The 12,287-nt window shown below is 44.7% G+C and overlaps 1 protein-coding gene across 12 annotated transcripts in view; it reads left to right on the top strand.

Annotated features, from left to right (window-relative positions):
* The window catches only part of MAX (MYC associated factor X), a 99,028-nt gene that overhangs the window by 16,676 nt on the left and 70,065 nt on the right, over positions 1-12,287 (top strand). For 2 of the 12 annotated variants that reach the window (XR_001709199.4, XR_008539252.2), the window contains 3 exons: positions 8,405-8,528; positions 9,013-9,097; positions 9,798-11,337. The exons of 2 other annotated variants lie outside the window; for them this stretch is intronic. Coding sequence is in view for 6 of the 10 variants with exons in the window: in XM_003314379.7 (XP_003314427.1) it covers positions 8,405-8,528; positions 9,798-9,985 (312 nt within the window). In the remaining 4 variants the exon portion in view is untranslated. 8 more of the 12 variants (XR_674130.5, XR_010151149.1, XM_003314379.7 and 5 more) reach the window with 5 other exon arrangements.

Genomic DNA, 12,287 nt, shown 5'->3' with positions numbered 1-12,287 from the left:
ATCATTATCAGCATTTTGGGCAAAGCCATTCAACAAGTCCTTAGGAAGTTTGAAACTTTCCCACATTTTTCTGTCTTCTTCTGAGCCCTTCAAATTGTTCCAACCTCTGCCTGTTACCTAGTTCCAAAGTTGCTTCCACATTTTCAGGTATCTTTTCAGCAGTGCCCTACTCTACTGGTACCAATTTACTGCATTTCGTCCATTTTCATGCTGCTAATAAAGACATACCTGAGACTGGGCAATTTACAAAAGAAAGAGGTTTAATGACTTACAGTTACATATGGCTGGGGAGGCCTCACAATCATGGTGGAAGGCAAGGAGAAGCAAGTCACGTTTTACATGGATGGCAGCAGGCGAAGAGAACTTGTGCAGGGAAACTGCTGTTTTTAAAACCATCAGCTCTCACGAAATTTATTCCCTATCACAAGAACAACATGGGAAAGACCAACCCTCATGATTCAATTACTGCTCACTAGGTTCCTCCCACGACACATGGGAATTGTGGGAGTTAAATTCAAGATGAGATTTGGGTAGGGACACAGCCAAACCATATCAACCCCTCTTCTGTTTGCCCAGGAATTTCATTCTCAGCATATCTGAGTGCTTTGCTTTTCTCAAGGTCCAACCCCAGCCACACTGCCCAGGTGACTTGGGGGTTCCATATTGATGAGCCCTGCTCACAAGGCCTACCTGCAGCCTGTCCTCTATTTCCTGAGTTCCCCGCTTCCCTCAGTCTCCAGCTCCTTGCCTTAGAGGCCAATATCAAATACTGCCCCTCCCTTAGAACTCTCCCTTGAACCTCTGTGGCCTTTTGTGGGACCTCTCCTCAGTCTCCCTAATTTCTGTGATTAACTTATCACCTAATTAAATGATATGCTCCTGTAGGGCAGAAATCTAATTATTCCTTCTGGGAGACTGTCATACAGAATGAGAGAGGTCTCACTCCCCCAAGAGTACTAGAGAGCTCTTCACCTAACATTTTTCGCATCTTGAGATTCGGAAGGATAGAGATTGATTACTAGGCCTTGCCTTTAGCATTTTTGTTTTCTCCAACAAAATTGCAAAAACTTTAGAAAAATGGGAAGAAGAAAAAACATGAATCCCTCCTTCCTCTAACACAACTACAGCCTTCCCTTTGGCTATGACAAATGCTGCCCAACAGAAATTTAGCATGAGTCACAAATGCATTTTAAATATAACTTAAATACAATTAAATTTTCGAGTAGAACCAATTAAAAAGTTAAACAGGTGAAAATTTGAATAATATAATTTATTTAGCCTAATATTCAAAAGTAAGTATGATCTCAACATGTAATCAATATATTTAAAATTATTTATTCACCAAGTCTTTAAATTCAACTTAACAGCACATCTCAATTCAGAGTACTCACATTTCAAGTGTTTATTAGCCACATGTGGCTAGTGACTATCAGATCAGATAGTATAATCCAAAAATAGACTCTCCGTACCCCCCTGCCCCATTTAATGTGACTAAAATTAGACATCATCTTAAAGTGGATGTGAAAAGAAACCTGCCTCCTTTTTTTTCTGCCCAAAAGCTGCTATTGTTCAATCCATGGATTTATTGATGGAGTCTAACAAGCAAGGAAATATAGTGTTATCAATTTGTGTATTCCTTCCTGGTCTCTTCATCTACATGCTTCCCACAGGGAAAGTACTATTTATAGCTTGCTGCTTTTACATAATATATTTTTTCGCTAGGTCATACAGTGTGCTCATGTTTAGTCATTAGGCATGTTTCTTTTGGGCAATTGGGGTTGCATTCAGTTTTTAAAATTTAAAATTTATAATTACAATATGGACATCTCTGTATATGTAGCCATTTCCATAGACTCCAAGAAGTTGGATTTCTGGGTTGAGGGGTGTGAGCATCTGACCTTTTTCCGTGTGTTGCCAAAATGCTTTCCAAGAGGATTGTTTTTATATCCTCTTTCTTCCATTTCTTTCTTTTTTTCAAGCAAATTCTAAAGAGTAGTCTTTTGGTAGTGTTTTGAGAGTACCAGTTTCATTATCACTGGAATTTTTTTTTTTTTGGAAGAGGGTAACTAATTCAGTAAACAAAAGTTAGTAATTTTGTATTCTATTTATTACTTGTGAAATTAATTGCTTTTCCACATGTTTATTTACTAGCTCTATTTCCTCTTTTGGAAATTGTGTACTCCTGTCCTTCATTGTCAAAGTTTGATGCAGAAATGCCACACCTTCATTTCAAGCTACCAAGTGCACAAGAAAAAAGGATGCAAGATTTAAAAAATGATTGTTTTGACCCCTTACACAAATGTCTTACTCCTGGCTTTAATTAAGCTGCTTGAGGGCTGATAGCTCTGCCTTTCCCTGGTAATCAGCAAAATGGTCCTGTGGCTGGGGAGGCCCTGGCAGCAGGAAGCCTTCAAGGAGCCATGGGTCTGTGCTGACTCTGGCCTTACAACCTTCCAGCCTCCTTTGCTGGCATTGATGGGGTTCCATTTTTGAATGAACTAGTTTAATGTGGATCCAAATTTGTTGTGCATATTCTTTCGTTTTGGTTTTCAAAAGATGGCTTATTCACATGGAAATGTACACCAGTTTAGCCCTGGGCCCTCCCTTTACCTTCGTATGTGTAAAAGCTTACGCAGGTTTCAGAAAATAAATGGTTTCATTTTCTCTAAAATAACTAGTACAAAATAAAACAGATGTCAGTTGTTGAGTCCAGCAGTACCTCTTTTTTCATCCCTCCAGATATGGCATTTTGGTTCTTAGGGGAACAAGACAGCTGTAACATCAGCCCACTGGCATCTGTTTTGGGCACTGAAGAGGAAAAGTGTTCAGTAGAGTTAAGATTATTGTTTCTCACGTCAGCATTGGGACCCTAGGGAAGGGCAGTGGTGTTCCTAATGTTAACAATCTAGCACTACTATTCTTTTCCTCACCTCTCCCCACCCACTTTCTAAAACAACTTGAAGTTTTACAGAAATCCAAGTTACTGTGATAAAATTTATAACTCCAGAAATATTTGGAACTCTTGCCTTACATTGAAAATTTTTGAGAACCATTGCCTTAAATGAGATTTAATAACCTTGGACTTCATCTGAAGCATCAGTGCTAACAATTTCAGGAGTCATTTGGGGCCTTAAACTGTTCTATTTAGAATCCAAGTCTTTTGGGTCTGAGGCCTTTTGTGACATATGTAGTCAGTTCTTGCTGTGATGTGTGGGGTGGGTGGATGCTGTTCAAAAGCAGAGGTCTGACAGTGGGTGCCTCTGCTTGAGAGGGTTGGCCTTCCCTCTGTCTGCTTACTGCCTTGGGAGGGAATGCAAATGGACACGTAGCTGCAGCATAAACAGTAGGAGGGACAGGAACCTGGCAGACCCTCTGCCACACCCTGGGTCCCTTCTACGTTATTCATTTTGCTTTTATCCTTCTGGGCTGCCAAGAGGTAATGAAGCCAGCAGTGTACTGTGGGAAGCTGACATCCCCCACCTAACCTTCCACTTCCGCCCTCCAGACCAGATGGTTAGGTCAGTTCTCTCAAGCTCGCTTGCATCTTGAGGCTTTTCCTTTCAATGTGTTTCTGCTAGAAGCCTGTTTAGTTCTCACCTGTCTTTAAAATAGAAAGAAAAATAACCTTCCTTCAATGCTGCTATCCTGCTATTACAAACTACCATTTTTCACTTTTTTTTTTTAATGCAGGGTCTCACTCTGTTTTTCAGGCTGGAGTGTGTTGGCACAAGCCTGTCTCACTGCAGCTTCAGCCCCATGGGCTCAAGAGCTCCTCCCACCTTTGCCTCCCAAGTAGCTGGGACCACATTCGTGTACCACCATGCCCAGCTAATCTTTTGATTTTTTTATAGAGCCCAAGTGTCTTGCTGTGTTTTCTAGGCTGGTCCCCAACACCTGAGCCCTAGTGATCCTCCCACCTCAGCCTCCCAGGGTGCTGGGATTACAGGCATGAGCCACTGCACCTGGCCTACTTCTTACTTTTCAACCAAATTCTGAAGACTAGTCTTCATCATTGCCTCACTTGCAACTCAATTCTTATGCCTGTTACCGGTGCAGAGACAATTTACCATTGGGCTTCGGCTGTCACTCCTCCAAGAAAACCACCTTCACTAGGGTCTTCCATTGACGTCCTTGTAGGCAAATCAGGTGACTTTCGTAGTCCTTTTCCTCCTCCAACTTTCCCCTCCATGACAACAGTGTCCCTGCAATTCTATTGATCTTTTTAAATTAGTTCCATAGCTTCCTCTGTGTTCCCAAAATATGAGTGTCCTGGAGGCTTGGATTCAAATCCTGACTCAACTTCCTATTAGTTTATATAACATTGGGTAAATTACAGCTCTGTGTCTCGGTTTCCTCATTTATAAAATAGGGAAAACATCAGAAGGTTGTGTGAGGATGCCTGACACTTAGTAAGTACTCAGTAAGTGTTAGTGCTGCCATTGTTACCACCCCCATCATCATTGTCACTTGTGTTGCTATGTGCAGCCATGGCTTTGGAGCAAGATCTGGCAAGGCTGCCCAGTATCCGTTTGTGTGGCTCCCAGAGGTGAGAGAGAGGCCTGCTGAGCCCTTTGCGTTTACTCACATGGCTACATGGGAGGCCTGGCTACCTCTTCAGTCCCTTCAGCCACCATCCACCCTGTCTCAGGGCTCCATCCAAGCCATTTAAAGAGCCATTTCTGTTCACAAAGACAGAATCAAAATTATGATTCTGCTAATTATAAAAACTATCAGGAAAAAAATTTTCAGGCTTTTACTGAGTACCCAAGGCAGCACTTGCTCTGTGGACATGTTGACTTACCAAGTTCTATCTGATCAGTCACACTCACATGAAGATAGGCAGTTGACTCAGCTGACTTAGAGCAATTTTCAGAAAACAGAAACTGAAAGTCCAGGGTTATTCCATAGTCCATGCCATAAATCCCAGGGTTTCTTGCTGGCTTTGTGTTTGCTGGTCACATATTATAAACTCATAAAGACAAGGAAGGCCCTGCCCCCACCTTCATGCTGTGTTTGGCCACATGATCTTGTATGGAGTGGAAAGATGGCAGGGGAGGATTGCAGGTGAGTCTAGCATTTTTAGCTTCAGCCTTTTGCTTTTTCTTTCCTGGACTACATGCACATGCAAATTTGGGGTGTTTCTATATTTTGTGCTTTAAATTTTTTTCTTGTTGGGCCTTAATTCTTGTTGGGTACCCTGGGAAGAGTAAAATAAAGTTAACTCTGAACCATTCTTTTGGACTTGCTGAGGATCAGGGCACCCTAAGTGACCAGGGGCACTTCTGCTTTCAGCAGAGGATGGAGGAAGGGCTGTGCTTAGCATTCTGAAGGCCTCGTTCTGAGTTTAAACCAATCCAGCCTTCTTTGGACTCCTGTTGTTCCCAAGACACTATGTTCTGAACATCTATGAATTTTATCTTCATCCAAAAACTACCCTGAAATGGAAACTGCCATCCCTCACAGATCTTTTTCTCTCTTCTGGCTTGTTTTGCTGTGCTTACTGCTCACTTTTCACTTCTTGATCCTAATTCCCTGGTTTCATGTATAAATATTTGAAGGAGAAACTGGTAGCAAAAAGGCTGTTACTCAGTCTGGTCATTCATTAAAAGTTATCACTGAACATTTGCAAGTGCTCTCTGGTTTCAGAGATTGTGCATTTTTTCCCTTGTCCCGGATGCACATGGGTAGTTAAGAGCTAATGTTGCCTTCTGGGAACTATTAGTTGAAAAAATAGCTTTTACATAGGCAAATTTAAATAGAGGGATGTAAATTACATCAGTGATGGAAAGGGTAAGCTTTGGAGGGCTAGATGGGATCTTAGAGAATTTCTAGTCAGATGAGGAATAGGCAAGGTGAGAAATGTGTCTGCAGCTACAGAACCCATTAATGACAAGCATGCAGAGCACTCCTCTGTCCTCTAATTCCCAAATTCTTCCTTGCCACTCTACCACCTCTTATCAATACTAATCATTTTTCATTCCATCTCCAGTATCCAGAGAGGAAGGTATTTTAATCAGTCCCTTCTAATTATGTGCTCCTTTTTTCCACCCCATTTTGTCACCTAATAAACCCTAATAAGGCCCCTTTGTAGAAATGGGAAACAGTGTCTGAAGTATCCATTGCTAGGCTAGGAACTCTCATTCCTTCTGCATAAGCTGACTGACTCAACTAAAGAAACGCATCTCACTTTTTCCCCATCCCATCTTGACTGTGCTATTCCAGACGCCACCTTGGTCTAACACAGGGCTCACCATTTCAGATAGGAGCGTGTTGCATGCACACATGCAGCACCAAGGCCAATGCGTAGCACACAGTAGGTAATCACCCCAGCCAGAAGCCATCTTTCCCGTGGTGTCTCTAGTCTCTGCTAGTCAGGTTACGCTTGTCAGCACTGCCCTGTGATATTTCCATGTATAGACATATTTATCTCCTCAACTAGATAGTAAGTAAGCTTTGGGGCAAAGAAGCCATGACTAATACATTTTGTTTCCCCACAGTATCTGCCTAGTATCTTGTACGTAATTTGCACCTGATAAAAATGGTTGATTATGAACAATTTCCTTGAGGAAATTACCTTAAGGGTGCTAAAGAGGAAAGCCTGGAAATTCTAGTACTTGTGAGGACTTATGAATAAGCACGGGCCTTACAAACCTTTCTGAAACTCAGCCCAAACTGAGGCCTATAAATTGAGATTGTTAGGATTTAATATGAGTAGATCTGGTTTTGCTAGCCACGGTGTACATGTTTTCTTTGTCTTTCTCCCGCTGTTGTGTTCTGGTTGTTTAGGACCCATTGGGCTTGTAATACAGAATTGTCAAGCACTCCCTACCCTGAGTAAGAAGCTTTCCGGCTGCTCAGGAGTCTCTAGCTGGAAGGCCATACTTAAGCTACTAGGCTACCCCTCCTTGAGCTTTGCTTGGCTTTGTACTGTTCTACCAGTTTGGCTGGCTGCCTGGCCATAAGTAACTCTGACTATGTTTGTAGCCTGGAGAGAATCTCCCAGACAAGTTTGATGTCTAGGGGCACAGTAACATGACATCCATGTTATTGACTTACGAACTTACTCTAGCAAGGCAGTACCCAGGCAACCCACAGCCATTGTAGAGGTGTGGTTGTTTCCTGAAATGGCCCAATCTCATGCTCTTCCTGTGTTGACATCAAGCACCGACAGCTTTTTATGAAAGTCTCTTTAGCCAGGAAGGCTGAAGTAGTGACACAGCAGCACTGTTCAGTTCGGAATAGTTAACAGTGGTTTCAGAGTTTGGCTGGAATCTTGGGTCTTGATGAAACACATTGTACCCATTCCTGTCTCAAGCCAGGCCGTAGCAGAATTAGTGACCTAAAGCTTTCATTTAAGTAGTGTTTTAATGTTTCCAGACATAGCCAAGCTAAAGACTTTAAAGCAACCTAAAGAACCAGAGGAGATGGGAGGAGTACAGTTCAGGAGTCGGATGGCTCTGAGTTTAAATCCAGGCCATGCTACTGTGCAGCTGGTGATTTTGAATAAAGCGGTGTACTTCTCTGATCCTTGGGTTCTTAGTAGAGCTACCTCTGAGACTAATCTTGTGAGTTAAGCTCTGTAAAGCACTTGGCATCTTGTATGTCACAAAGAAGGCCTTCACGGATGCAGTGGCTCACGCCTGTAATCCCAGCAGTTTGGGAGGCCGAGGTAGGTGGATCACCTGAGGTGAGGAGTTTGAGACCAGTCTGGCCAACATGGTGAAACCCCATCTTTATTAAAAATGTAAAAATTAGCCAGGCAACGTGGCGTGTACTTGTAATCCCAGCTACTCTGGAGGCTGAGGCAGAAGAATCACTTGAACCTGGGAGGTGGAGGTTGCAGTGAGCTGAGATCACACCACTCTACTCCAGCCTGGGCAACAGAGCGAGACTACGTCTCCAAAAAAAAACCAAAAAAACAACAACAGGCTGGGCGCAGTGGCTCACACCTGTGACCTATAATCCCAGCACTTTGGGAGGCCAAGGTGGGCAGATCACCTGAGGCCAGGAGTTTGAGACCAGCCTGGCTAACATGGTGAAACCCCATTTCTACTAAAAATACAAAAAAATTAGATGGGCGTGGTGGCGCACGCCTATAATCCTAGCTACTCAGGAGGCTGAGGCAGGAGAATCACTTGAACCCAGGAGGCGGAGGTTGCTGTGAGCCAAGATCACGCTGTTGCACTCCAGCTTGGGCAACAAGAGCGAAACTCTGTCTCAAAAAATAAATAAATAAATAAATAAATAAATAAAGCCTACAGTAGCCATTATTGTATTTCTTCAGCCTTTTCCCACCTTACCCTCTCGTTTCCAGCCACCCAAGCAGTTGCTGCAGGCCAGGTTCCCTCACTGCCTGGATTGGGTTTTTATTTTGTCCCCTGTGCTTTTTCTCATATTGCCACAGGCATCCCGGGCCCAAATCCTAGACAAAGCCACAGAATATATCCAGTATATGCGAAGGAAAAACCACACACACCAGCAAGATATTGACGACCTCAAGCGGCAGAATGCTCTTCTGGAGCAGCAAGGTGAGCACCCGAGCTCGTGGGGCAGCTGGCCCTGCTGTGCTCCAGCCAGGTCAGGCTTTGGCACCTGGGCCTGCAGAGTCAGAGCCAGTCATGGAGTATGTGCTCAGTAGCAGGCTTGGTCCTGCTTCTTGGGGCCTGAGTAACTGAGTGTTAGAGCCGTCCTGAGGAAGGACCTGAGGTGCCAGTGAGGAGACAGTGGAAGCTAGGAAGTTGGACATCTGGAGACTTGTATCTTTTCTGGCCTGACCTCTCCCCTTCTTGGGGCTCAGGTGCTCTGCCTGCAGTAGGGATCACACCTGGCATCAGGTGTCTGAAAAGAGCTTTGAGGTCCTTGGAGTGGAATGTGCTGTATAAGTACCAGAGACTCCAGGTGTTCAGGGACAGTGAGCCCTCCCCATTGTCAATGGTAGTCCAATCAGGGCAGCCTATGGGCTAGGCCCATGCTGTTCTCAATGCTCACACCCGCCTTTTCCTACAACCACAGGGGAAAGCGAGAGCTGATCAAGTTCTTTGTTCCTGGGGAATTCACTTCTCTTCCTCCCTCATGGAAGATGCAAGTAAAAGGAAATGCAAGTAACCACCTGGGTTAGAAAACCTCAAATAAAATAAAATAAAATAAAATAAAATAAAATAAAATAAAATAAATGGGTTGACCTTCCAGGCTCAAGCTGAGCTGAACCAAGGGATGGGCAGTGGGTGGTGTCAGTGGGTTGGTTACTGGGCCAGGCAGCCTGCATGTAGGGGCTATTTGAAAAGCCCAGGTATTTTATGTGTATTGGTGACTTGCTTCCAAGTGTCCAGCTTGTCATTCCAAGTGGATCTTGTACACGAGAGCTAAGCCAAAACTGTTCTTTGGCTGATACGTCTTATGTCATCCTTTCCTGCTGTTGTGTGGCCTCACACCTTGTGGAGCCTCATGCTCCTGGGCCAGCTTCTCCTCTGTTATTGCACTGCTGAATCCCACAGGGAGCTCACGCTCCAGTCTCTCCGCGGGGCTTCCACGGCAGGACGATGACATCACAAGCCTTCTCTTCAGAGTTGGGTGGGATTGCAGAGTGTCTGCTGGCTCCCAGGTCCAGCTGGGAAAGGCGGGAGGGAAATGAAGTGTGTGAGTGAACAGCCACCCGAAGGGAGCTACTTCTGAGCATCTTGAGCCTCGGGGGCCAACAAGCAAGCCCTTAGGAAGAACAGGCTGGACCCTGAGTCTGAGACTCGGTTACTCCCCAAGTCTCCAGAAGGCAGTAACACACTCCCTTGGTTGCCTTTTAGTCCGTGCACTGGAGAAGGCGAGGTCAAGTGCCCAACTGCAGACCAACTACCCCTCCTCAGACAACAGCCTCTACACCAACGCCAAGGGCAGCACCATCTCTGCCTTCGATGGGGGCTCGGACTCCAGCTCGGAGTCTGAGCCTGAAGAGCCCCAAAGCAGGAAGAAGCTCCGGATGGAGGCCAGCTAAGCCACTCGGGGCAGGCCAGCAATAAAAACTGTCTGTCTCCATCGTCTCATCCTCCTTTCAGTTCGTTGGTAGAACCCTCAGAACCATTTAAGAGACTCTTTATTTTTCTCTTTCTCCCTTTTTTTTTTAAATTTTTATTTTTACGTAGAAGCTCTTGGACAACAGCTCTCGTTCTCCTTCCCCATTTCCACTGTATATTTTTTAATGTATTCCCTTCAGGGATTCCCTGTCCCCAACAGGAATTTTTAAACCAAAACACCCCAACTTGGCAGCTTTTTCTGTGGAGGATAGACGGCCGGCCGGACCTCTGAGCACATAGTGTCCTGCCCACCCTACCAGCTCCTCCAGCCCTGCCGGGCACATGCCCGGGGGACGCCTGCCCTGCCCAGGTGGCCTCCTGGCCCGCCCTCACCTTTGATAGACTTTGTGAATCTGAACTGCTCTACTTTGAGAAGATGACCGGTTTGGAGTAATCAGAATGAACCCTCCTCCTTTTTAAGGGTTTTTTTTTTTTTTTCCTTTTTCTAAAAAGCTATGTATCGCTCCTATTGAAAGACCAGATCCTTAAAGAAGTTTGTGGTATAAAAAGAAAGTGGGGACAGATTCGCAGCACAGAGTCGCTGGCATGTTTCACTCCTGCTTCTCTCAGCCAGCTGTTTAAGCCTGCGGCGCCAGCCTCACGGAGGGCCGTGTGACACTCTCGTGGTATGTATGGGAGATGGCAGCAGTGAAGCAGCAGCCACCAGGGAGTGGCCATTTGGGGTTGGGACAGGGAGGGTGTTTTGGGTGGCATAGAGGTTTTGTATTGAGGGCCAGTGATGATGTTTTGATATTTATTTCCTGCTACTTAAATTTGAATCTGAGTGAATTGTACCTATTTCTGATGATGTCAGTCTTGCAAAGCGACAGATTCATAAAGTAATGATGAAATCTTTCTTTCTTCCCGTGTGTATTTCTAAGAAATAGAGCCAACTGATTTTGTATGTAAATACCAAGAGCAATTTACCTGGTACTAAACCCGCACCCCAGTGCGGACCCTTCCCAGCCCTCACCCCACTTCCTTTCCTACTGTCCTGGAACCTGTCTCCATTGTGTGATCCAGCCCTGGTTCTGGCTGTGGTCAGCAGATCCCAGTGAAGGGTTTTGTGTGTTTAGGCCTCATTTCTTTGTCTTTTTCCTACTCCGTTCCTGGCATTTGCTGATTTCTAGTGTATACTCTGTAGTCTCAGTTCGTGTTTGATTCCATTCCATGGAAATAAAAAGTATGTTGTACATACTGCCGAAGAATTGTCTTGCAAGTTAAGGCTTCCCCCTTTACTATAAGACTATAAATAAAAACTTATTTTATCCTTCTTGGTGGTGGTGTCTTCTTACCCTTGTTAAGGCCAAGGTGGTTGATGAGAGACCCCTCTGGAAGCTGTTAGGGCCTCAATGTAAGTCTGAGTGAGAAGTGGAGGTGGCTTACCCGGTCTTGCAGAACCAGGAGCAGCCATAAGCCAGAGTTGCTTCCCCTTTCTCAGCTCAGCCTGAGAGAGTAAATGGGTGGTGATGCTTTGTTCATTGGATGACGCTTTTGAGGTTCAACAGGGATGTAGCCTTAGCTGTGGCAACATTTCTAGATCTAGTTTCTGCTAAGCAAGTGACCTTTGGGGGAATTGGTAGCCCAGAGCTGTGGTTCAGGTTCTCCTGGTAATGAGTGCCCAGTTCAGAGGTGGCTGTTCTCCAGGACCTTTCAGTTTCTAGATAGTTCCAGTTTATTAAGAGGAGGCAGCAGAGCTGCCAAGGACTGGAAGTCAAGAAGGCTCCAACTGCACCGAGTTAGCTCTACTCAGACTGGGACCCAACACCAGCCTGAACTTGTTTGACCTTGGAAGAAAAAGGAATTATGGCCAGAACGCAGCTCAGTGTTGGTTTTCCTGTCTAGCTGACAGGAAATACTGCTGTTCCTAGACCCAGAGAGGAAGTCAAGTCAAATCAGTTCTTGGATTTGTCACCATCTTTAGAGTGGTGGAGAGCACTGTGGCTCCTATCAATTGTATGTCAAATCCGTAATATCTTTTTTTGTTTAATGGGAGCTGGGGCAGATGGGTCATGTCAATTTGAAACATGATCAAGCCTCCAAAGGCCATGATTACATTAAGGAAAAGAAAAATGCTGGGAAAGCAAGATCCCATTTATAAAGGCACTTCTTTTCAAGATAGAGGAAAGAAACTGCAATAAGGAAGAAATGGAAATGAGAATCAGGTTATTGCCTAAAGCCCTCAAGGTTAACATGCTTTCCTCTTTTTCATTGCCCTTAACT

Source organism: Pan troglodytes, chromosome 15, assembly GCF_028858775.2.
Source record: "Pan troglodytes isolate AG18354 chromosome 15, NHGRI_mPanTro3-v2.0_pri, whole genome shotgun sequence".
Taxonomy (NCBI): domain Eukaryota; kingdom Metazoa; phylum Chordata; class Mammalia; order Primates; family Hominidae; genus Pan; species Pan troglodytes.
The sequence above is the reverse complement of the archived record's forward strand: the minus strand, read 5'-3'. Positions and strand labels throughout refer to the sequence as shown.